This window comes from Corvus hawaiiensis, chromosome 21 (assembly GCF_020740725.1).
Source record: "Corvus hawaiiensis isolate bCorHaw1 chromosome 21, bCorHaw1.pri.cur, whole genome shotgun sequence".
In the NCBI taxonomy this organism is placed as follows: domain Eukaryota; kingdom Metazoa; phylum Chordata; class Aves; order Passeriformes; family Corvidae; genus Corvus; species Corvus hawaiiensis.
The window spans coordinates 5154034-5177267 of record NC_063233.1 but is presented as its reverse complement, the minus strand read 5'-3'; the positions used below and the strand labels follow the sequence as shown (position 1 = coordinate 5177267).

At 41.2% G+C, this 23234-nt stretch overlaps 1 protein-coding gene across 23 annotated transcripts in view; it reads right to left on the bottom strand.

The window, feature by feature from the left end:
• Positions 1-23234, bottom strand: part of FNBP1 (formin binding protein 1) — a 94693-nt gene that overhangs the window by 48754 nt on the left and 22705 nt on the right. For 22 of the 23 annotated variants that reach the window (XM_048325758.1, XM_048325757.1, XM_048325772.1 and 19 more), the window contains exons 1-4: positions 22373-22462; positions 16202-16317; positions 11422-11478; positions 8750-8897 (exon numbers count right to left, since the gene is read on the bottom strand). In XM_048325758.1, coding sequence (XP_048181715.1) covers positions 8750-8897; positions 11422-11478; positions 16202-16317; positions 22373-22447 — 396 coding nt within the window. In that variant the 5' untranslated portion in view covers positions 22448-22462. Of the gene's footprint in view, positions 1-8749; positions 8898-11421; positions 11479-16201; positions 16318-22372; positions 22463-23234 lie in introns of those variants that run through there. The other variant, XM_048325761.1, reaches the window with a different exon arrangement.

Below are 23234 nucleotides of genomic sequence, written 5' to 3'. Positions count from 1 at the left end.
CTCCAGACTTTTCACCCATATCCACAGAATTCTAAACACACATTAAAAACACAGTAAAGTGAAAAGTTTGGGTTTATTAGTGTTCATTAAGTCAACCTCCCTAAATCACCTTGAAGTCTATAACTTTGCAGTCTTTGGCTGGCAAACACTGTGCCAACTTTAGGATTTCCCTGAACAATATTTTATTGAAATATTAAACCAACTAAACGGCTTAAAACACAGCAGCATTGCCCAAACCCAAACCACACATGACCACGACTGTCCTTTTTCCTTGTGTTAAAGCCCAGCATGTCCCAGGGTGCTCTGAACAATCCCCAATGGCCACGTTTTGACTGGACAACTCCATCCATTCCAGCTCACAGGATAAACACAATAATGCAGGCTTTAGGTGATCTCACGAGAGTTCACAGAATCAGTTTGGAAAAGACCTCCAAGATGGAGTTCAACTCATGAGCAACCACCACCACTCCAACCAGACCCGAGTGCCATGCGCTGCCTTTCCTTAAACACTGCCAAGGATGGTGACTCTACCACCTCCCTGGGCAGCCCAATCCAACCCTTTCCATCACTAAATTCTTCCTGAAATTCAGTTGTTAAGACTTGAGATACTTTAATCGGAGTGTTAACTCACTCATGTGAGGACTGTGGATTACCTCAACTTTTTAAAAGCTTTTGTTATATTCAAAAAGCTCTCAGCTCAAGGAATGAGCTTTTCCCTTTGCAAATGCAGCCATTGGGATCGGTGTGCTCTCCTCATTAGGAAGCTGCTTGTGTCTGGAACAGCTGGGGAGCAATCCTGGCTGCTGGGCAATCAAAGACAAACCTCTCATTGACTTTTGCTGGGCTCAGATTTCACCCGTGTTGATCAAAACCCTGGAGCTGCAAGTGAGGGACCCACAATGCAGAGCCTGTTCCTGCCAACGCTGCCACAATTAGGAGCAGCAGGATATTTTTGCAAAACTCCCTTGGTATGCACAAGGGTTTACACAGCCCCAGAGCTCACCCAGCAGACAACAACAGCTTGTTAGAAGATGCATCTTAGCTTTTTTTTCCTGACCTTTTGAGAGAAGCAGGAGAAAAGATGTTGCTAAAAGCATCTAATGAAGGAGAACACATTCCAGTATTTTTGCTGAGGAGTTCCTGGGCATTTTTAAATGAAAGAATTTCCTGAAACATGTAGATTATCAGCATGACAACAGGGCTGCTTAGGCTCTGCCTAAACTGATCATGTGAAACCTTTTTAAAAAGGGCTGTAATAAGACAGCCTTGTTTTTCTTAAACAAACAGGAGTTGATTAGATAGTTAAACTTAAGACTTGTACATCTATAATATGTTTGTATTAGAAATAATCAGAAAAACAGTCTTAATTTATATGCATAGCATATGGTTCATTTGACAACATCCTTTTCAAGAATTTTCAACAAATATATCTAAGGCAAGGGTGCTTCATTCTTTTCTATTTACATGAGATAATATAACAGACTGACAAAACAGTTACCTTTGACTTCTGTAACAAGTACTCCCAGCTCACACTGATAATTAATATAAATACAGTACTTCATCCTCCAATTCAAACTCTTATCTCCATTTTTGTTACAAGTGATTTCTAAAATAATGGCTAGTGATTAAAGCACACCAGAGACGGAAATAAGAGAACACTATTTTTTCCTCGATTTTCTCAGCAACATTTGCAAAAAGCCTGGTGAAATGTTTTTCTTTTCCTTGCTGCAAAGACAGGAAACAGTCTCCTCCGAAGAAATCTTTGTTTCCAAAAATAGCAACATGTTCTTGCAGTCTTATCACTCTCAGTTGTAGTAAGAGTAGCATAAGACATAAAAGTAGCATAAGTCCTGTGAATGTTAACATTAAATTCCTGACAATTTTAACACATTCATCAGCTACTTAATATTGGGGCACAACCCTGTTCTCCATCGCACTATCCACAGGAACATTATTTTTAACGTGGACTTATCAACTTGGTCAAGCCAGGAACAGGTTAGACAAATATCTGTTCAATGTTGAACTTAATTTGATTGAAGTATCTGCTCCTGGAGTGGTGCATTCCAAAGAAATTCCATTTAATAAGCACTATGACCAAAGCTTCTCAAGCTTCAAATTCCAGATCAGCTGCATGTGACAACCTGAAGTAGCTGCCCCTACTGTTACTGAGCTGTAACAACAGAATGATGGATGGGGTTTGGAGCAACCTGGTCCAGTGGAAGGTGAACCTGCACTGGGCAGGGAGTTGGAACGATATCATCTTCAAGGTCCCTTCCAAACCAAACCAGTCAGTGACTCCCTGGTGATTGGCACAAACCTAAAAGACACTGTGGCAGTAATATTTATGGTAACTTGCAATTTTCATGCTAAATATGACAGATACAGTCCTTATATTGGGAACTGGAACTCAGAACTTCTTCTCAGGCGCAGAGACAATCCCGCAGTGTGCAGGAGCAGCACTGCAATCCTGCAGCTTCCAGTACAGCTCCATGGCAGCAGAGCTAAGGGATCCTTGGGAGCACTCTGCTGTATTGGCCAGCTCTTGGAGAGGTCCTGCTGAACCATCTGCCTTCAGGGCAGCAAGGCCAGCAGGCCCTGGAATCAGGCCCTGGTATGACAGGTTGTTTGGAGATCATGCACCCTCCTTCAACCCATCCCTAGGAACTAATCTTGTCCTTAAAAGCTCACCTGTTCCCAAGTGCTCCACAAAAGCAAACCTAGGGCTTTAGGGCTTTTCAAATGGAGATTCAACATTACTACTAAAAACTATGGTGTGAAAAGTTGTTTGTGCTTTTATATCCTTCAGTAAGTATAGAGGAACATGCTGCTCTAGCTTCCACCTCTTCTCCTTCCCAGTCTTGTCACAAAACTCCCCTTCCGCTGATCCACAGTTAAAAGATGTGAATTGAAATGGTCTGTGACATTCCTGTGTAAGTCTTGCACTACGAAAACCAGAAGATGTACAAGTTAATGCCTCAAGAGGCAAGGAAATACTTCTAGCTGTTTCCATATACCTTCATGCACACGTTCACCTACACAGGACTATCAAGACCTGCATCAGATATATAAAATATTATATGTCAGCTAAAGTGCCAGCTGAACATATCCACATGTACCACGTGCCACAGGCTTGGATGAATACCCTTCTCCATAGTTAACATATGCACCACTCATCTGGCTTTATCATTGCTCTTTCATTTCAGGCCAATCTCTGTGGCTCTACAGGCAGGTCACAAAGGGAAGAATACATCCATGGCCAATGCTCAACCCCCTCACCCTCAGGCATCTTCTCAGTCATGCACTGAGCAGGAAATGTTACTGTTCATAGAAGGCATCTCTCATCTTGTCCCTCTAAAGGGCTCTTGCTCTGCAGAGCAATATTCAAGCTAATTCACAGAAAATGCAACTACATTTGTTAGTAAACAGATTTTGTTTTCCCAATCTGAATCCTTCATGTGGTAAACAGAAGCCAATTTATTTATTTGGACTATCATTTCATAGTTCAATGTACCCATTCAAAACTGGGAAGAGCAGGATATTGAGTTCAGTGGTCTCAGCTTTAACCCTGCTAAATCCAAAGGTCACATTACACCTTTCAGTTGAAGGGGTATTAGTATTAGTTTCCCACACAACAATGCTTTGGAAACTTTCATAATAAGCACTTGCTTTTTTCCCCTCACAGAACTGCCCTTCACAGCACAGTTACATGATAACACAGCAATATTTAATACAGCTTTATTGCATTTGAGATCCGTAATTTAGTGAAAACCAACAAAGACTCCATACGAATCCACAGAATTTATGATGATCTTTCCTGAATAATTTTCTGCATTCTTTTATTTAGTAATTACTACTTAATGCTCTACAGGTACAATTTAACTTAATGAAATACAGCTGAAATACCTTGCAAGAAAGAGGATGAATATTTAGGACTGTTGTGGAGTGATTTATCAAGCACAACATAATCTCCCACAAATACCTTTATATTTAGATTAAAACTAAGACCTTCACTCCATTCATAGGGCAATGAGCTGGAAGTGGGCTAGTCCCAAAATAAGAGTTGGGTAAAGCTTGGTTTAAATTGCATCAACCTGAAGTTTGAAGTTTGGCAAATCACTTCCTTTCGCTGTCACTCTTTTTCTCTTCCCACCTCTCGCTTGGCCATTGGTTTGTCACTTCTGGAAGGCAGCAATGTCTCTCTGTGCCCCTGCAGCACAAAGCACAGCTGTGCTCCAAACACACACAGACCTTGAGGCACATCCAAAATGCAACATGGAAAAATCCATTGTACTCCTGACAGGGCTGTGTGCTGCCATCCTGCCTCACGCCTGCTCCACGCTGGGAGAAATCCTCTGGAAAACCACAGGACTATTTGCAGAACAGGGCACTATTCAGAATGAGTGAACGTGACAGAATTCCTCCAATTATTTACTTTTCATCAACACCTGAGAGCCTACAAGAAACAGAAAGTCCTCTGACAGGCATCCCCCTCGATGAATGCACACAGGGAGGGCGCACATGCTCCACTATAAAGAACCAGATCCGTTCTGCCCCCATGGTACCCATAAGGATTCATTCATTCCCTGTTCCCCTTCTGTCCCCACACAAAATGGAATGTATTGACATCAGGTAAATTCTCTCCCAACCACAGAATCCCAGTGCTGCACCAATGCAGTCTGCAGCAAAGCTCTTGGCTTTCATGCTTGATTGTATGGAGCCAGACCAGCCCCAAGGGGAGGTGGAGGTAGAGGTGAGAGCAGCAGCAGTAATAAGAGAGATAGTTCATGACTCCCAAATACATTTTTAGCTAAGCTGACATGAGCAAAGGCTACACAGAGCAGCTGCTTCCAGAGGCCGTGAGTCAGACCTAGTTTGTGACCACAGATCTAAATCAGAATGGCCCCAGGAAATAATTCTTGAATTTCTATCCAAATTACAGAAGGGTTTCCTCAGCCATAGTTGGATCTATAAATCAAGCTGTGCCCTGTGAAGTGCTAAGGGGAAAAAAAAAAAGACAACAAACAGAAATTCTCAATGGTTGGCTCAGTACATTTCCAACCTAGAAGTGTATTACATGTCAGTGCTCGTGAAGTAAAGTCCAAACACTCCCTTGACCTGACAGGATCACCACCTTTTTCTTTTGTCACAGATGAACAAGATTAAGACCCAATTTTGTAACACTGCAGGGCCTCCAGCTCAAACTTGACACCTTCGAGAGCTACCCCAAAGTAAGGCTTTGGTGACACTGGGCTCACACAAAGCATGACTGCAGAAGCAAGTTGTTTCCCTGAACCACTCAGGTGATTCCTACCTCATTTGTGTGACCTGGTGACATCTTCCAACAGCAAAGGGGAATTCAGTCACAGGCATCTAACCTCAATAACCTCAAGAGGAAGATGGATGGGGCATGCCCTTCACACAACACTGAACTGAAATTTGAGCTTTTAAGCAGCTAACAAGGACCCTGAGGATGAGAATTGCTCCTGAGAGAGCACGGACACAGTAACATCAAGAGAATACAAGAAGAAGTTCAAGTGAGGAACTACACTATAAAGAGTTTCACTTCACTGGGCAGCTGGGAAGAACTGAAACAACGCAAGGAGTGTGTTTCCCTGTGTGAAAAGCAGGCAGGGTGTGTACCTGACTTCAGTGACTGTGAAGGCAAAACAACTCATTTGGTACAGTGACAACACTGAGTGCAATCCTGTGGAAGAGAAATGTGTAATAGGATAGTCATTGATTCACCTTTGTTGCTAAAGATATTCAAGTTTCACACGAAGAGTTTTTGCTTGATTTTTTGTAACCACTTTCTGATGGTCAAAAGCCATCATGCAACAAAGCACGTGATCTGAAAAAATGCATAGGTAACCCAGAACTCTCCCAAGCTCTGAATCAGATCAGAGGAAAAAGGAGGCATCTGTCTTTTGAACAACAGCACCAAACCACTGGGCTTGCACATCATCCCACCTGTCCAACCTGCACATTCGTCCTGCCTGGTTTTGATTAATTGCTTCTTTCCTTATTTTCACCACTAGCAACTGTCTTTCATAGAAAAAACATGACATAGGCAGCCATCAAGTACAAGTTCCAGAGAGCCAGACAAACCCAACATATGTACAAATTGCATGCCAAATGAATTTTATCCAGCGTAAAACCAATGTAAGGTGTGATACAGCATCAGTTCTGCACCACTTACAGGCCAGGGGCTTGCACATGTCAAGGAAAACACAAGAAGTGATTTATTACTGTGTGACCCCGATCATCTGCTGGTGTAATTCCACTTGAATCAATAGAGCTAAATGAGCATGAAAACAGAGCAGAGCAGGCAGGCACCAGCCCCCACGTGTTTAAAGATCACCAGCCACGCTCATCACATGTGACTCCAGCAAACACTCTTGTGCATCAAAGGGTTTCCTTTGGAAACAGAAGCTGTAAATTCAGCTACATTTAGAGATATTAGAAAAAATTCTTCCCTGTGAGGATGCAGAGGCCCTGGCATAGGTTGCCCAGAGAAGCTCTGGCTGCTCCATCCCTGGAAGTGTTTAAGGATAGGTTGGCCAGGGCTTGGTGCAGTCTGTTCAAGTTGTCCCGGCCCATGGCAGGGGGAGAATGGGATAAGCTCTAAGGTCCCTTCCAACACCATTCTGATTTGCCTGACCACTTTCTGCTGAACTTGAGCTCATCTTTCACACATTTATAGTACGACACCTCTGTGTATCATTTCCATCTTCCAGTGTGTAAAGTATAACCAAAAGAGCAAGGGTGCTTATCTACCACAGCCATGCTGAAATCACTGGGAATTTGTACCATTTTACAGGTATTTGGACACCTGAATGACTTAATTCAAGACTCAGTGGACAAGAATGTGGGTCTCCCAACTCCTACACATGGACCCAGCCCCAGGAGTGGCTCATCCAAATGATTCTTTGGACCTGGAGCACAGCAGCTGATGGCAGAACAAGCAGAGAGCACGAGAACTTTGCCAGCAAAACTTCTGGAAATACCAAATCATTCATTAATTGATATCATAAAACTATTTATCAAAGCTGCAGCCCTCTGTGATATTTACACAACAACCACCCTCCCCTCCTGCAGATCTCAGCAGAATCAATGCTTTTACAGGATGAAGTGAGAGGCTGTGTATGAAAAATGCCTGAGGGTGGGAACAGTTTCCTTTTCAACACCATTTTCTCATAAATGAGAAATCTACAGGAACCAGACAAGGATTCCTAATTCATATAAGCTTCTATTTATGTTGCAAGAACAAAACAACTGTGACTGACAACTGCTTTCTGTTAAAGACCAGTAATTATCAGCAACAGCAGGTAAATACATTGTCAGTTGCTTTTTGCTGTTCCCATGCTCTTATCACTAGGCCAATATTAAGCTGATTTTCCTGTCATTCACCCATTACTTATATGAGACATACTTAATAGAAAAGTTTACAAACAAACCAAAAAACCAATAGCTACTGCTCAAATTCTTTACAAGAAATATTGCGAGCCCTCTTCCATCGTACTTAAAATGTCTAACAGATACTCCAATCACCTTATGTGCCCATATAACTGAGAAAACAGGCACAAACATTAGAACTGACAGAAAATGCCACACTAGAATGCTGCTTTTTTTTTTTTTGCTTGGCTTATTATACCAGACCCATGCTGAATACAAGGTCATGGAGGGGCTGAGAAAACATTCTCATCACAGCTATATGTAAAACATCCTCCCATGCTGCCCCTCAAAGATTACACACCATTCTGCAGATTAAAGGTATGTCTATATATTCTTTTCCTCTGTTGACAGAATTATCATTCCAATACTATACTTAGGAAAAGGTGGTGATTTCCAGGGCTCTGGTCCCACACAACACCTCAACACATGCTTAGTGTTTAGTGGGACTATTTATAAATGTAGAAGTTTTGCAGGAGTATTTTTGCATTTTCCAAAATAGACCAACAGTTTGGAAATGAAATATAATGCCCTCATGCTCCCTTTGCACTTTGCTTAGTCGTTTTATACCTGTTCTATGAGTATTTGTAGTGCTTAGAATCCTTCTCCTATGCTCACACATCAGGAGATAAAAAGGTTCAAGGGAAGGAAGGAAATCACATCTCAACAACCCATTTTTCAGAGCTGGCAATGTGCAAATTAATCAGCTTTGAACATTCACTGTAGCAGGCACATAGGTCCCTAAAGTACCAGCTGAGATAGAGCACTAACGTGAAGCTATTAATTCTACCAGTCTTGAATGACAACAGGTTGAAAACCACATTCTCCACACTCACCAAACAAGACAACCCCCCTATTTCTTATTAAAATAACTTTTTTACAGAGTTCTGTTGACCAGATCTGGCTGAGAAGCACAAAAATGTGAATCAAAATCCAAATAATTCTCTCAATCAGCCTCAGCCCTGCAGTTCCTCTGTTTATTTCAGGCTTTACACAGTGCTGCTGGACTCTTCCCTAAGCAAGCTTTTGGCTAACAGAGCCTTAAGCACAGATGGGTCTCTGACCTTATTTAGCAGGGATTCTCCTGCAGGCACTGCTGTCTGATTTTATAACATTTGATTCAAATGGTTCAGCGACTCGGCCAGGGCACATAACCCACTTCTTCAATGCTTGGTTCATTAGCACAGCTCATGTTTATTAACTACAAATAAATCTCACTTAACATTGAACTCCACTACCACTAATTAGCTGTCTTAAATAGCAATTCATTGTGAATAATAAATAAAAAAGGATCAGTTACCGATTTCCTCTCCTGTTTCAGCTCCTGCACATAGCGTGTTAACTCTCCAGTGATCAGAGAGGTCATGTTCTCTGAAATGACCTCGTGCTGCCCAGCATAGTCATTCATTTCATTTAAAGTGGCTAGGAAGGCTCTAGTTGATGTGTACCTGCAAAGGACAGAAATGCATTTTGCTTTTAGTCCCTTTCTCTTCAGACAGACACCCTGCAAAGGGAGGTGGGATCCTCCTTAAGCACTTAGCGTTGCTATGTGAGACTGGGTATGAATTAGCACAGATTCACTGGAAGGAATTTCTCCAAAGGAAGCCACACACTGACAGTTGTCTGACAAATCTATCTCAACTTAGACAGTTTGACACTGGCTCTTAAAATATCACTGCTTTAGAGTGCCAGGTTCTTTATCAGCACAGCTCTGAGGCTTCAGTCTTCTAATCTCTATTCACCAAACATTTCTACTTACACTCTCTCAAGTCCTACGATTCAGTGCACAGAGTCATCAGTATATCCTACCTGGCAAAATCCTGTCTAAGCAAGCAAAATTTTGGCCAGCATAGCCTAGAAAAGAAAGTTTTTCACAGCGTAAATTTGATTTAAATCATATACAGTTTATAATGTTTTCAAATAAGTAGCGAGTTAACTAACCAAGTGTTCGTTGTCAACCCATATTTTTTAGTACCTTCCATCACAAGGTTTATTTTTCATGTCAAATAATCTCCCATACAGCATTCCATGTATTATCGAAAGGAAGAAACAAACATCTGTGCACACAAATTTCGAAACAGCAGATTATGTCAGTGGTATATTCATCCCAGTGCCAACAGAGCTGCGTTTAAATACCCCAGCTGGCTGTGCTGGGCAGCTGGAAACCAGCAGCAAGACACTAGTACATACTAGAAAAACTATTATTATTAAATAGTAGTGGCCTGCACTGGTAACATCACCTAAAGGTGAAAAATCAAAGCAAAGACAGAGATATTTAGAGGAAATAGATGGGAGTGATACAAATAGGGATGAAAAACACATCAGAATAAAATAAAAACCAGGAAAAACTAAACAAAAAAAAGGACTAAAAGGGACTGAACACATAATCCATTACAAGCAGAAACATCCACAGTCAAGATGCGAAATGAAAGAAACCCCAGCTGCAAAAAAATCCCAAGGTATAAAAGGCACAGAACTACAGACTGACAATGAGCTTGAAAAAGCTGATTTTTAGCCAGCTTGTCTCAAAGCAGCATCCAAGGCACCCAAAGGTCACATGACAAATCCCCAGACCTTGTTTTGAGACATGAAGTAACTACACTGAGGTGAACACTGTATTTATAAAGGGCAAAGGATACACAGGATTTTCTGTGCCACGCCACATAGAATCATTCAACTCCAATATCCTTTTTCAGCAATGAAGGATGCGTCAAAACCCATTGTAGTAAACTCAAAATACCCATTTATGGTAGAGCTATCCAAAGGCAGATTTATTCCTAATCCTGGGTACAGACCAAAACAGCCATTGTGCTGGTAACATAATCTTCCTTGTGTAAATACCAATATCTCAGGAAACAATGGCATAAATAACTGATTCCCAAACAATGTTACTAAAAATAAATTTAAAAGCAAGCAAGAAGGCTGTTATCTCTGTTATACAAGCCACTGGAGTAGCTGTATAGAGCAGCTTGGGGGGCTGACCCAAAAAATCTGTATTAATGTAATCATCCAGTTGCACCCACATCCAAACTCTTTTGAAACATGTCAAATTTCAAGGTCAAGGGATTGAGGCTGCTGCTGGGCTCTCCAGAGGCAGAGCAACCTCCTGAAACACCAGGCTGAGGGTCAGCCCCTGCCATGCCTTATTCAGAGCTGCATTACAAAACACTGACATTGAGAAACTCCAGGGTCACGGTGCTCTGAGAGGAAAGATTCTCACTCTGGTTTAGAGTCTGTTGGGAAGCTCATCTTCTAGAAAGTTCTCCTTAGAGAATACTCTCCCCAAGGGCAGGAATGTTCTCAGTGACCTGTGGTGTCTCATCACCTGGACCATGTTGCTCAGAGAAGGAGCTGAGCTCTCTGTTGCTGTCTGCAAGCACATCAATCCTCTGCCATGGGGACACAGGTCTGAGCAGGTGAATCAAAAGCAGACAGGTGAGGCTGTGTCACATCCTTCAACAGCAGAAAGCCCCAGGATACTGGGAGTACAAACCTTATCCTCCACCCTGCTTTGCAGGAGCCTCTGTGGTGTTAGAACATTACCCCTTTTGTAAGTTACTAAGCTGTGCTGTCAGCCTGTTTGAGTAATTTAATACTTACACAGAGTGCTTGAGTTTCATGCCAAAATTAACAACTATTTCTGCTCCTGCTGAAAGCAGATATGAATTTGGTCGTTCACTTCAAAGAGCCAGGATCAGTCTGGCTTGAAGGTTTTAAGGCACATTAAAGAAAAAATGAAACAAAACCCCCAACCCAGGCAGCCAGAAACTGCAACATAAGGGAACTGAGTAGTTACAGACCAAATCCACTCCTTAGTATCAACCACATAAGCCTGTTTCTGCATCTATTATTTCTATATTCTTACACTGGACTTTAAAATCTTTGGTTTACAAGCCAAATCCTAGGGGATCACCCAAACTTTGCCAATCCTCTATCAACACGTGCTCACCCAGCAGTGGATCATGAACATACCTGTATTCTTCCTCCTCTTTGGAGTTCTTCTTGGGTTGGTATTTCTTTGAAAGGTTCCTAAAATTAAAAATAGAGATACATAAATTTTAAAATATCCTTTGAAGTTTCCTGATGACCTTTACATGCACACACATTCTGTGAGGAGTTTTTATCATGCTTTCTAGAAGCATGACTATAATCAGGCTTTGATTTTGTTGTAGTAACACTCAAAGAATGGGTTGCACTGTGCTCCAGGCTCTGTAACTAACAACAAAGTAATAGACTCTGAACCCAAGAAGTTGCTGAATTAAGGTCATGGAGTCAATACACCTGGGTTGTGGTTCTGCTGATGCACAGATCTCCTTCACCTGATCTAAAGGAGAGGTTCTTTTAGAGTACAAGTCATCTCAAGGAAGGGTGATCTGATGCAGCAGATGACACTCTTGGCCAGGCAGGTTTGCCTGCCTTTAGCAGCATGATTAGAAGGCAAAAAAAAAAAAACCTTCATAAAGCTGTGGGAAGCTGCACTGAGATGGCAAAAGGGGGATCATTTTGTGATTATCAACCAATGCTGGGGGAAGTGTGACAGTTGATTATCCTAATTAGCACAGATGATTGCATCTCATTATCCCCCAGCCAACTACTGATTTAATTTTAAAACACCAACATGCTCTTGGAGTGATTGTATCTTAAATAAGAAACCTGAACCTTGCTGTGAGCACATCTGACAGTGACTGCATGATTTTCACTGCCCTGCAAGCCCCTCATCAGCAGCAAATCCAGGGGTTTGTGAAGGTGTGCTGCCCAGCCAGCCCTCAGTGCACCTTGCTGGTGTCAGCATCACGATATGCACTGCACTGCAGCACAACACACCCCTTAACCAGCACACACCACAGAGCTGACAAATCTCACTGAGCAATTTTAAGGCCTTTTCAATACTCCTCTGTCCTAAACTGAGCCATATTACTCTGTTCCCTTTGGCAGCCTCTCATCCTATTGTGAAAGGGAAGCCATTTGGTTTAGTTTTACAAGGTTGCTTCAGCAATTAAGAACAGCACACAAGGAGTATTGATGGAATCATTGTCCAAAGGAGGACTGAGTTTTATCGACTTATCCATGCCAAACTCTTTAGAGAAGTCCCAGAACACACTGAGTTGTAAAGAAACTGCTTTTACAGAGGTGTAACCCATTCCCTGCTGATGCTGGTTTTACTGCTGACTTGGAGAGAGCAAGGCCTCTCATCTCACATTTCTTATTCCTGTTGTTCTCCCTGAGGAATTAAGGAGCATCTGCCCCAAGAGAGGAGTAGCCAGAATGCTGGCAGATTTGCATAGACAAACATGTGTTCCTCAAAATTTAAGTATCTCAACTGGAAGGGATCCAAATGAGTCTCTCCCTCTCAGTCTGTGCCTTCTCTTCAAGAGCATGCTCTGAAAAAATGAACTTCTCTAATTCTGCAGCTTCCACCAAACACCAGCATGGGAAGGGTTCTGCAAACTGTTCTGCATGATGAAAATGAATCTTACAGCACCCTTTGTATGCCATGGAAATGCCTCTTTCCATGCACCTGCTGGAAGGGGAAAGGAAAAACCACAAGAAAACAAGCACATAAGGCTACAATAATAAGGCATTTTCACACAGTCAAATGTCCCTGCACTGTCACGCTGCCCAATTAATTCTGACATACCCAGCAACTGGCTTCCTGTGAATCTTTAAAGGTGCAGAAATGCTACAGAGCTGAGGCAAAAAAAAAAAAAAAAAAACAAACAAACCAAACAACAAACAAAAACTCACAAAAAAACCCCCACAGTCTGCTTTCACAGACAAAAACCACTTACCAAGGATTAGCAGCTGGGTTAAACACTTCATTATCTTCTACGCAATTTACACAACATACAAATTGAGTCTATATATTTAAGTTGTTTGATTTTTTTTTCCTTTTCTAAAATCAAATGTAGGGGTTTAACCAGTTACACACAAAAAACCACCACAAGTGATACTGAATCCAGTATTGCTGGAGTTCAGCATGTCCTGGGGCAATGTCACCACCAGCACTGCCCAGGTCCAAGGTCACGAAGCAGTGACACCTTCAAGTGCTAACAGTGATTACAGAGGGAACTCACATAATAAAGACCAGGAGTAAAACACCAGTTCTGGAAAGATTCTGTGCTACCCTAAACACCCATCACCATGAGTGTTTCTATTTGCCCTTCACTCTGCATCATTTTTTCTGCCTTTCCAGCTTGTTTCTCTGCTCCCTTATTTCAACTTGGGTGACAAATGTGAGAGAAAGAGATGTCAGACATCAGGGGTTCTGATTCTCAGATTATCCTGACACCTGAAGCATTTTTTCCAACACATTTTCCTTGAGGCTATCTATCCATCATCACATTAGGCAAGGGTTTTGACACCCTTTGTGATGCTCTGAGTGCATGTGCTGCAAGGGAAGTGACAAGGACACACCACCTCAGCACTGGGAGCACAGCATCCAGCACATCAGTGCCCCAGAGAAGTTAAAAGACAGAAAAAGCATTCTACCATAGTTTCTACATCCCTTCCCTCCTAGCCTAGCTTAATGATCCAACAAATATAATGCAAAACAATTTAAAAAATCATATCAGATCTGAAGTGAACTCTCAAACCAGGATAATTGTAAATGGTATGTAGGTCTAACCTAAAATAATAAATATACATTTGCAGAATTATAAAGAGGAAGAAAAGAAACATTTTTAAATAGAAGAAAATTAAACTTCAATAGATGACTAGGCTGAGATGTAGATAGTCAGAGAGGAGAAACAGCCAGTTAGGGAACCCAGGGATGGAACAGAAAATACAAGTTTCACAGAAGGAAATAAATTTCAGCAGCTTTACTTACACTATAAACAAAACTGGGTTACATCCACAGGAGTACCTTGAGTTACCCTGTCTCTTTTTAATAGTATTTTCTGCATGTTATGACATGCAGTGATGTGATGCAGCCCTTTCAAACCAAATGGATGTGGTACAAAAAAAGTTTGCACCAGGCTTAAGGACACTTATTAAATACAAGCAGATGCATGATTTATTTTTCTTTTTTAATGTCCAGCACCGTTTTACCTCCACACTTGACAAGTCTACATTTTTGGGTTTTTCTTTTATACTTCTAACTTCTTAGATGCCTCCAAGCAGCCCTGTGTTTACGAGCTCCTTGGGGACAGATGTATTTGTCCTCAAACCATAAAAATACAGAGAGGCAAGAAAAAAATTGAACAAGGTTTTTTTTGGGAAGTCTAGGACACACTAAGAAATAAAGCTCAGGAATTCATAGTTTCTACATGGTCACAGGTAAAACCATCTTTCACTTTCATTACATTTTGTTTGTGTGCTTAATTTAATAACTAAGCTCTTTACACCTGGAATGCGTCATCCTGAATAATCCAGTGAGTCTAGTGCAGGATTGCTCCTAAGACAGGCCAGCTCACACAGATACTGTGCTGGGCTTTCCCAGTCCAGTCACACACTCTTTGTTCCAGCTCATTTTGCCCCTGCAATTCAATCTCTGCTCCTCTCCATAGGATGTGAACAATTTGTTCTTGCACGAGTCATTTTCTATTTCCTGCTTGTCTGTAGCAGAAACCCTGGGGAACCCTCCTGGCATTCCCCTGGGAAAGCACACAGCCATCAAGGGGGGGGATTTATCTACTACCAGCTCCTCATAAATCACAGGCCATTGTGCATCTCAAATCCATTCAAGCACAAGCAAATTCTGGGTGATTTTTTTTTTTTTTTAATAGACACTGTGTTTTAGATACACAGATCAACTGAAACCTCAGATCCCATCTCTTTAAAAATCAAGAAGATGGAAAGAGTTCTCAGATTTATTATCACCATGCAAATAAAAGGTGAGTTTACTGGAGAGGTTAGGAAGAATTATTCCTGCTCTCCCTTTCCCAATTAACTCCAGCAGTTCCACTTTAGCACTGGTCACTACTGGCTGCCAAAAATACTGCCCCACAGGCAGCAGCAGGACCAGCTGTGTGCTGTTCTTCCTTCTAAGCCCTGATCACGTCTCAATTTTTTCTACCTTACTGGGAAAAGCAAGGTAATACCTTCTCCTGTGGGAGGATTCTTAGCACCCCTTCCTCAGGATCTATCTCAAGAAAGACATTTTCTGTGTCTGGTTCACACATACTCCTCTCTGTCTACAATCAAACCAGACATGCACATGTAGAAAGTACCCAGCAGGAATTATTTGAGATTAATTCACAAAGATCTCTGCTCTGATCAGGAGACACCTCAAAAGGTTATAAAACTGTAATTCAAATCTCAGGCTGTAACCTTGTTAACTACATAGGAAAAATTACCATGGGCTGGGCCTGACTTTCTGACCTGCAGTTTCTCCCCATGCACGTTCAAAAAGGGCCTGTCTTAGTACAGGAAAACATAAACTTCTCCTAACAAATGATCATTATTCTGTTGAATTCTTAAACCCTTCAGCATTTGTGCACAGCAGCCCTAATTTCATGGAAAACATTACAATGCTGTCCTCAAAGCCTGAGCCATTAATCATGCATAAACCGTGAGTAAGCCCTAGTGTGCTGCTCAGCCACCTCAATAACCTCTCTTTTTGCAAAGCATATGATTACTAGCAGATATAACAACAAGATCTTAAATTAACTTTTACTTTCCAATCTCTAAATTAAAGCTATTTTCTAAAAGCCATTATTATAAACAAAATCACCACTGACACAGCAAACTTAGAGTTGATTACAGGCTCTGAAGAGATGCAACTCAAAGTCCAGAACTTTACATATCAACTTACCTAAGCTGCTTTGCATAGCTGAGTTCAATCTCTGTTCTTTCTTTTACAAACTTGATGTACTTTTCCAGAACATCAATACCCCACTGCGTGTGTTTTTCTAAGTTGTCAAACTGGTCCTGCAATGAATCAAAAAAAGAAAAAAAAATAGTTTAGTCTCCTTGAACATAGAGACAACTAAAATTAATTTCCAAAGGGAGTATCACCATATACAAAGTGTTGTTAATATTTTCCATTACCAGTTAGATACTTTTATGGTGAGACGGGTTTTTTATCAACAGAAATCTGTATTTTAACACGAGCCCAGTTCAGTAACATTCTTCATTACTCATTTCTGAATCAGTTTCATTCCAGAAATACTGGCAATTCTATTAAATACCATCTTCTAATATAAAAACATACTTAAACGTAGGATAAGAAATAGATGCTCTTGACAGTATTTTGTTTTACTCTGAAGAATTAATAGAAGTTCCATGAATTTGGGATCTACTCCCAATTAATAATTCTGATTTTCATATGAATATTGTAGATTTAGACTCCAGCTTTGTCAGTGCTATGAATTTAAAATGTTATTGAGAACAGTTAATCTTTTTACAGAGCAGACTTCAATTCCTCTGTAGCCTGTTTTGTTCCAAAACAGATGACACGATGCCCCCCAAAATGACATAAGCTACGTTTTCTGAAAGTTTTCTTGTCTACCTTCATTTATATACAAGTACTACTTTGTTCTTCAAATATTGTTGCCCTCAAAAACAGTCACACATGTTTTCAATAAAATCAAGAACATTCCACAAGTCAGTTTGGGATTTGCAAATGCCAAGAGAAATTAAGCAACTCTAAATCCAAATTAATTATCCAAGCCAGTTTATTACTATCTGCAGATTTCAATTATAATCACCTTATTTTTTAAAATTTGGTTACTTCAACAGCACTCAAATTCCACAATCATCCATTCTGCACAGCTTTGCAGAAGCTACTGTTTCTACGATACTTGAAATAAAATTTTTAAACTGCGATACAGTGAATACTTATTTTGACAGAAATACCTTGTAAAATAAACAAGGGCTTTAATATCAGCCTGACTTACTTGGCATCAGGTTCCATTATTGTTTACAAGGAAAATAGAGAGCAAGTTTGCACAATCTACAAAAGTAAATTTACCATGTTTTCCAAAAAACTACACACGGCACTAGATTTGGGTCGGATGCTGAACTGCCACTACCAAAGATTCTGACACAAGTGATACTTCTCTGCAAAAGATCTGGCCTTGTGACTCAGTTTGCAGAGCTATCACAGAGTTACAAAAGCCAGACAAGCCCACTCCCTTTAGACACAGAGCAGAAAAATAACTGAAGGCTACAACAAAGCCTGGTTTGTGAATACATTGCTTTTATCAAATACCACTTTCTGCTCTGTAGCACATCTGGCTGTGACAGTGAGTTGAACTGGTGGCAGGAGGGATTCTGCCAACGTTGAATACAGTCATGTACACAGGAGCTAATAAAGAAAATAAACCTGCTAATAAAACTGCTTAACTGTAATTTGAAGGGGAAGACAAAATTTGCAAAACACCATCAAGAAGCAAGTTAAACCAGCAGGTAAGGCAGGTGGAATAGCACACAGGGTTTGTGCATTGCGTGCTTGCTCCGGTTTAGCATCAGGTACTATTTCAAACCAAGTCAGCCAAACCAGACTAAGTTTCAACTTAAGTTACGTGGGTTTTAGTCAATTAAAGAGGCACTGGGGGCAGAATAGCAAAAAGTAATAGTATAAAGTTGCAAAAATAGTAAAGAACTTCTAAGTGCTCCAGGACTAAGTGCTCCAGGACCTATGAGAAAGTGGTTAAGGGCAACGGAAGTAAAAAAAATTAAAACTACACAGAATGAAAGCCTGACTTCCAGCAGTATAAATCACCCTTGAACCAGTTTAGCATCAGTTGCCCAGAAAGAGGATGTGTGCATTCTGCAGAAAGGGCACAGGCAGACTAAGAATGTACATATTTGAGTATATACAAATCTCAATTTCAGACAGTTTCACAGCTGGGGACAAGACAAGATCAGGGGAAACATACTGGTCCTCCTCCTGCCAGAGGGCTCAGCTCAGCCTGGAGTCTGATGCCAGCACAGAGAAGCACCTTCTGCTCAGCTTCAAATATACCACCTCTCCATCTCTGGGATTATGCTGGAGTCAGGAGAATAGTGCAAACATGGCCTTTTGAAGGTTTCTGATAAAGAGGTCTTCTCGCTCTCCCACACCCTACACTTCCACAATTTACATTATTTAACATAAACACATGCATATAAAATAAATACCCCACAGGGAAGTCCATTAGTCACAAGTTTACATTGATTCACACACTCCTGATTTAGAGAAGGGAAATCTCAGGCAGGGAAATTCACTGCTTAAACCCTGTAAGCAAATTTAACCATCTTTATCAGATAGATCATATTTGTACCAAGAAACTAGCTTATTATCCTACTGTGACCCCATCCAAAGAGGAAAGGTCAAGGTTTCCCAGAGGAAAGAATGCCTTTCAAGGAGATCCTGCCCTTCAAGGTAATCCAGATTTCAAGATAGAGCAGGTTCACCCTGAAAAGGCAACCCTGGTGGTGGCTTGTCCAAACCTCCCACCATCAGCCCACCCTGAATCAATTCTCAGAGCATCATTTAGATCAGAGTTTGAATAAAAACCCAGCAATGGCGCCATGTAGCTGCCTCAGTGTGGGCTGTCATCCCACAGAGGGACTGGCTGGACTGTTTCTAAGGCCTCACTAGGCCAAGTTTGGTGAAATAAAACTCCCTGAGGAGTAGTGTAAGAGGAGCACACGGTGGTGCAGCTGTCGGACAGCTCAACCAGGGGAAGATGCTAAATTTCTATTTATAAAATGAGATGAGGCACTTGCCCAGTGCCAAGCTCTAGGCAGAACCACCTCAACAAGATAAAGTACAAGCACTGACTTCCACTATCAAGAAGAGAGGCAAGGGGAAGATCTTCTTCTTCAGATCAGCTAAAGAGAAGAGTTTCTGTTCATTTCTGGGCATGGAACAGCGTTGGCCCAAGTGCCATTTCACTCAGCAGCCAACGCCCCACAGCAGTGTGTTACACTGGGGTCACACATTCCATTGTCCCTTCCCTTTGCTGAGTGCCTTGAGGATGAAAAAAAGTCAGTAAAATTGGCAACACCATCACTGGCTGAGCACGAGATTCCAAAGGAAGGGCAGCACAGCCAGAAGGACACAACAGAGATTGCCCTTCTCGTTCCATGGATCTGGAAGGACACTGAAGGTAGGCAAAGGCCCTGAGTTAATGAATCATAAGGATGACAGAAGACACAAAATGTGTGGATCATACAGCATAATCTGCAATTCACAGAATCCCAAAGTCCAGGAATACATGTAATCAATGCAAAAACAACACCTCTGAAAAAGAGATTTTTGAGAACAGTTAACAACAATATCATGCCTTCAAATCATCAATATTGAAACCACTTTTTAGAAATTGATTTACTTTTCTCAAAGCTCATTACAAAAATGCATTATGGGATGGAATCTGAAGAGTTAAAAAAACCCCTCGATTATTCTGGAGTCTAATGAAAATAGCACATGCTTTCAGCACAAAGTGCACCAGCCCTGGCAGGTGAATTGTGCCACTGCAGCTCTGCAGGTTCAGTCACCAGCTGCAAGAGGGCTCAGGTGCCCCAGGAGCTGCTGTTTCAACTTTCAGTTTCAATATACAGACTCTCCTCTGTTCATTTTTGCAGCATCCTTACCCTTCCAGTCAGGGAGAACATTAGGAAACAATAAACTCCACAGGGCTTTAGTATTCAAGAAAACAAGGCAAGAAATATGATGCAATGTTCAGTAAAAACGCTCCCACCAGACCACAGTGAGGGAGAAACAAAAGGTCACACCGCACCTGTTTTCTCTGAAAAAGAAACACCAAAACATTTTCTAGAAGAATTCACTACTTTCCTCTGGCTCAGAGACTGGTTCACACCTAAGAACACTCTTTGAGCAGAAATACCGCACTGACAGTGAGTTATCTATCACAGTAGGCTCCCACCACAGCCTTCATGTTACTATGTCCTTCCAACCTGCCAAACCTCATCTTCTCCCAGTTTCAAGTGCCTGTATTTATTGTGGTATCAGCTTCCTGGAAAGAATAGACTTCTAATTGACCGTCACAACGTCCATGTAATTAAACTACTTGTGTAACTGTAACTTACTCCCCTTCATCAGATTCCACCTCCTTCCCAAAGCCAGCAACATGTGCCAATACAAACACTTCCCCAGGTGATGGAGGAGCTGGAATACAGGAGCTGACCCACCTGACTCACACAGGTGGGACAGCAGAGCCTCTGCTGCTTAAAACAAACTGTTCGGAGCTGAACATGTTCTTGAGCACGCACACAAAAATCGAAGCTCGAAAGAGGGAAGTAGAACTTTAGTCATTAACTTGAACAGGAGTCTGACATCCAAGTACCCAGAATGCTTTGAATATTTTAACCCTAAGGCAAAGTGTGTTTCTAAATTCATTTTCTAACCTCGTTTCTGTTTCCATTAATTCTCTCCTGGTGCTTTTACCACTGCCCAAATAACCTCCCATCCATGCATTCTTTCTGAAATTCAGCTGCATGCCTGTTACCCTGACAATGCTTAAAATGGAAATAGAGCTGCCCATTTGCTTCGCTTCATTTGAACGGTTACTTTAAGCTGTCAAATCCCCTTCACTTCTCAACTGCCCTCCTGAAGTCACATTCCCCAACTACATGAAGTATTTTGGGAACAGGAAAGTTAGCCATTAAGAAAAAAAAAAAACAAAAGAAAAACCTTCTTCCCATTTCTCAGCCATATAACATGAAGTACAACCAATTATTGAGCAATAAAGTGTTATTCATGAGGCCTTTGAAGATCAGCTCAGTGAGATATTCCTTCCTCTTTCTAGAGGGCTTCCATCTATTGCAAAATAGTTCAACACACGTGTTCAGATCCATTGATGGACCTTCATTTGCCACCAAGGGGCTTCAGCCTTAACATAACTGAAATAAAGGGTTTGTCCTCACTTTTCTCTTGAGCTGCAGCCTCAGTCTCTCCGCAGCCAGACAGACTCACCCTGCCCAGCTCCACCACACAGCCAGGCCACAAGGACTGGGGTTTCTACTTGGTTTCAACTGTGAACAAAACATTAGATTCTGGGAGAATTTACCAATTCATTCTGCAATTTAAATCTTCCTGTCAAACCTGCCCAGAGTAGACTGAGCTGGCAGCATTTACTGTACTAGTATCCAGGGCTGAATTGTCACTGTCACCCTTTGTGCTGCTTTCACAGGTGACAGTGCAGAAGTGTGAAATTAAGAAGAATGCTAATAACACAGAGACAAGTAATGAAGAAAGACTATGCTGCAAATTCAGATGCTAATAGCAAAAGAAAAGCCTTTCTATTCAGCATACTCCCCCTGTAATTCTAATACAGCAACACAATAAAAGATCCAGGATTCTTGAATGTTAAGAATATTTGAAGACTTTCTACTACCTCATTCCCCAGTGAGTTTGATTCTGTTTCCTCACAAAATTATTTGGTTATATACTGCCCTTAATAAAAAAAAAATAGGAATAGGGGAATTAATAGCTAATTTTTACCTCTGGTCATACCTTCTCCTCTCACATCCCATTTTTTTAAAAAACCTCTCATTCATTTTCAGAGGCAAAAAGGAATTAAAGTGAAGATCAAGAATACATTACAGTGTTCAAATTCTAAGTTACTTTTTTAGATTCCGTGGTTTAACAACTTCAAATTATAAAAATAATTAACAAGATGATGAGCCCTTTGCAGGCTCGGCTGAGTTCCATATGGCACTACAGTGCTGGCAGAATACACAGGAATTCAGATCACAGATCCTCAGAGACCTACAATAAAGCTATATGCAAATGTTAACAGTCTCCAGGCAAATTAATTATGAAAGAAAATGCATAAAATACAGGCTACCACTGCAAGAGCCTTCCAGAAAACAGAGATGAGTAGAAAATACCAAAGCAATTCAGCATCTGGTGACTCAGCCACTACTAATGAGAATCAACTTCCCACACAAAACTTGTCAGCAACAGTCAGTGAAACCCTCAGTTAATGACACTAAACAAACGTCCCTGTTTATATATGGAATACAGGACACCAACCTTTCCCTTCCTGCAGCAGAGACAAGGAGCACTCACAGCAGCATGGAGCACGTACGGATGGGGCAGGGACACCATCTCTGCCTGGTTTACACTCAAACGATGCTGTGGCTTCACTGGTTGTTTTCTGAGCATACCCTTCCATTCCCCCATGCATCCGGTTCTTGTTAACAAAGCTATTTATGATCACACGCATTTGTCCTGCAGAGCACCTCTTCAGCCATACATGCTTAATTTCATTTTACCCTTCGTGTATTAAATAAATTCTTCCTGACCTTTCACCAGGATGCCTAAACAGGCAAAATTTCTGCTTGAGCTGAATAATAGCCCAGAGAAAAAAGCCATCTTACTTGCCCATCTCCACCTTCCTTTCATTGCCGTCCCCTAAACACATTTTTCCATAAAGCCCTATCTCTTCTATTCACCTGGGAAGTTGATCTAGTTAGGAGAACACAGAAACAAACATAAGATTCTTGGCTGCATCATTAGGAAACTGAGTGTATTTCAAACCTGTGTGAAGGGGAATTGACAGAAAGCAAGAGTGGAAACATACTGTGTTTTAGGTTGAAATACCTTTCACGTTGCTAGATAAACTCACCTCTAATTGTCCTGCTTATTTCAATAGACATTATGAATAATAATAATAATAATAACAGGCAGTTTCTGGGCCATGTTTCAGCCTTGAAATGCTTACCCTCTTCAGCATTTTGCTGAAGCTGGAAAGCAAAATAAGTTCTAATATTTGTGCCTGTTTTAATTCGGATAGAAAATAACATTACCCCAGTGTAATAGCAAGGCCCTTTGCACAGCCTTGTAATTGCTTCTGAGACCAACCACATTCATCCCCACCCCAAAAACCACCTTC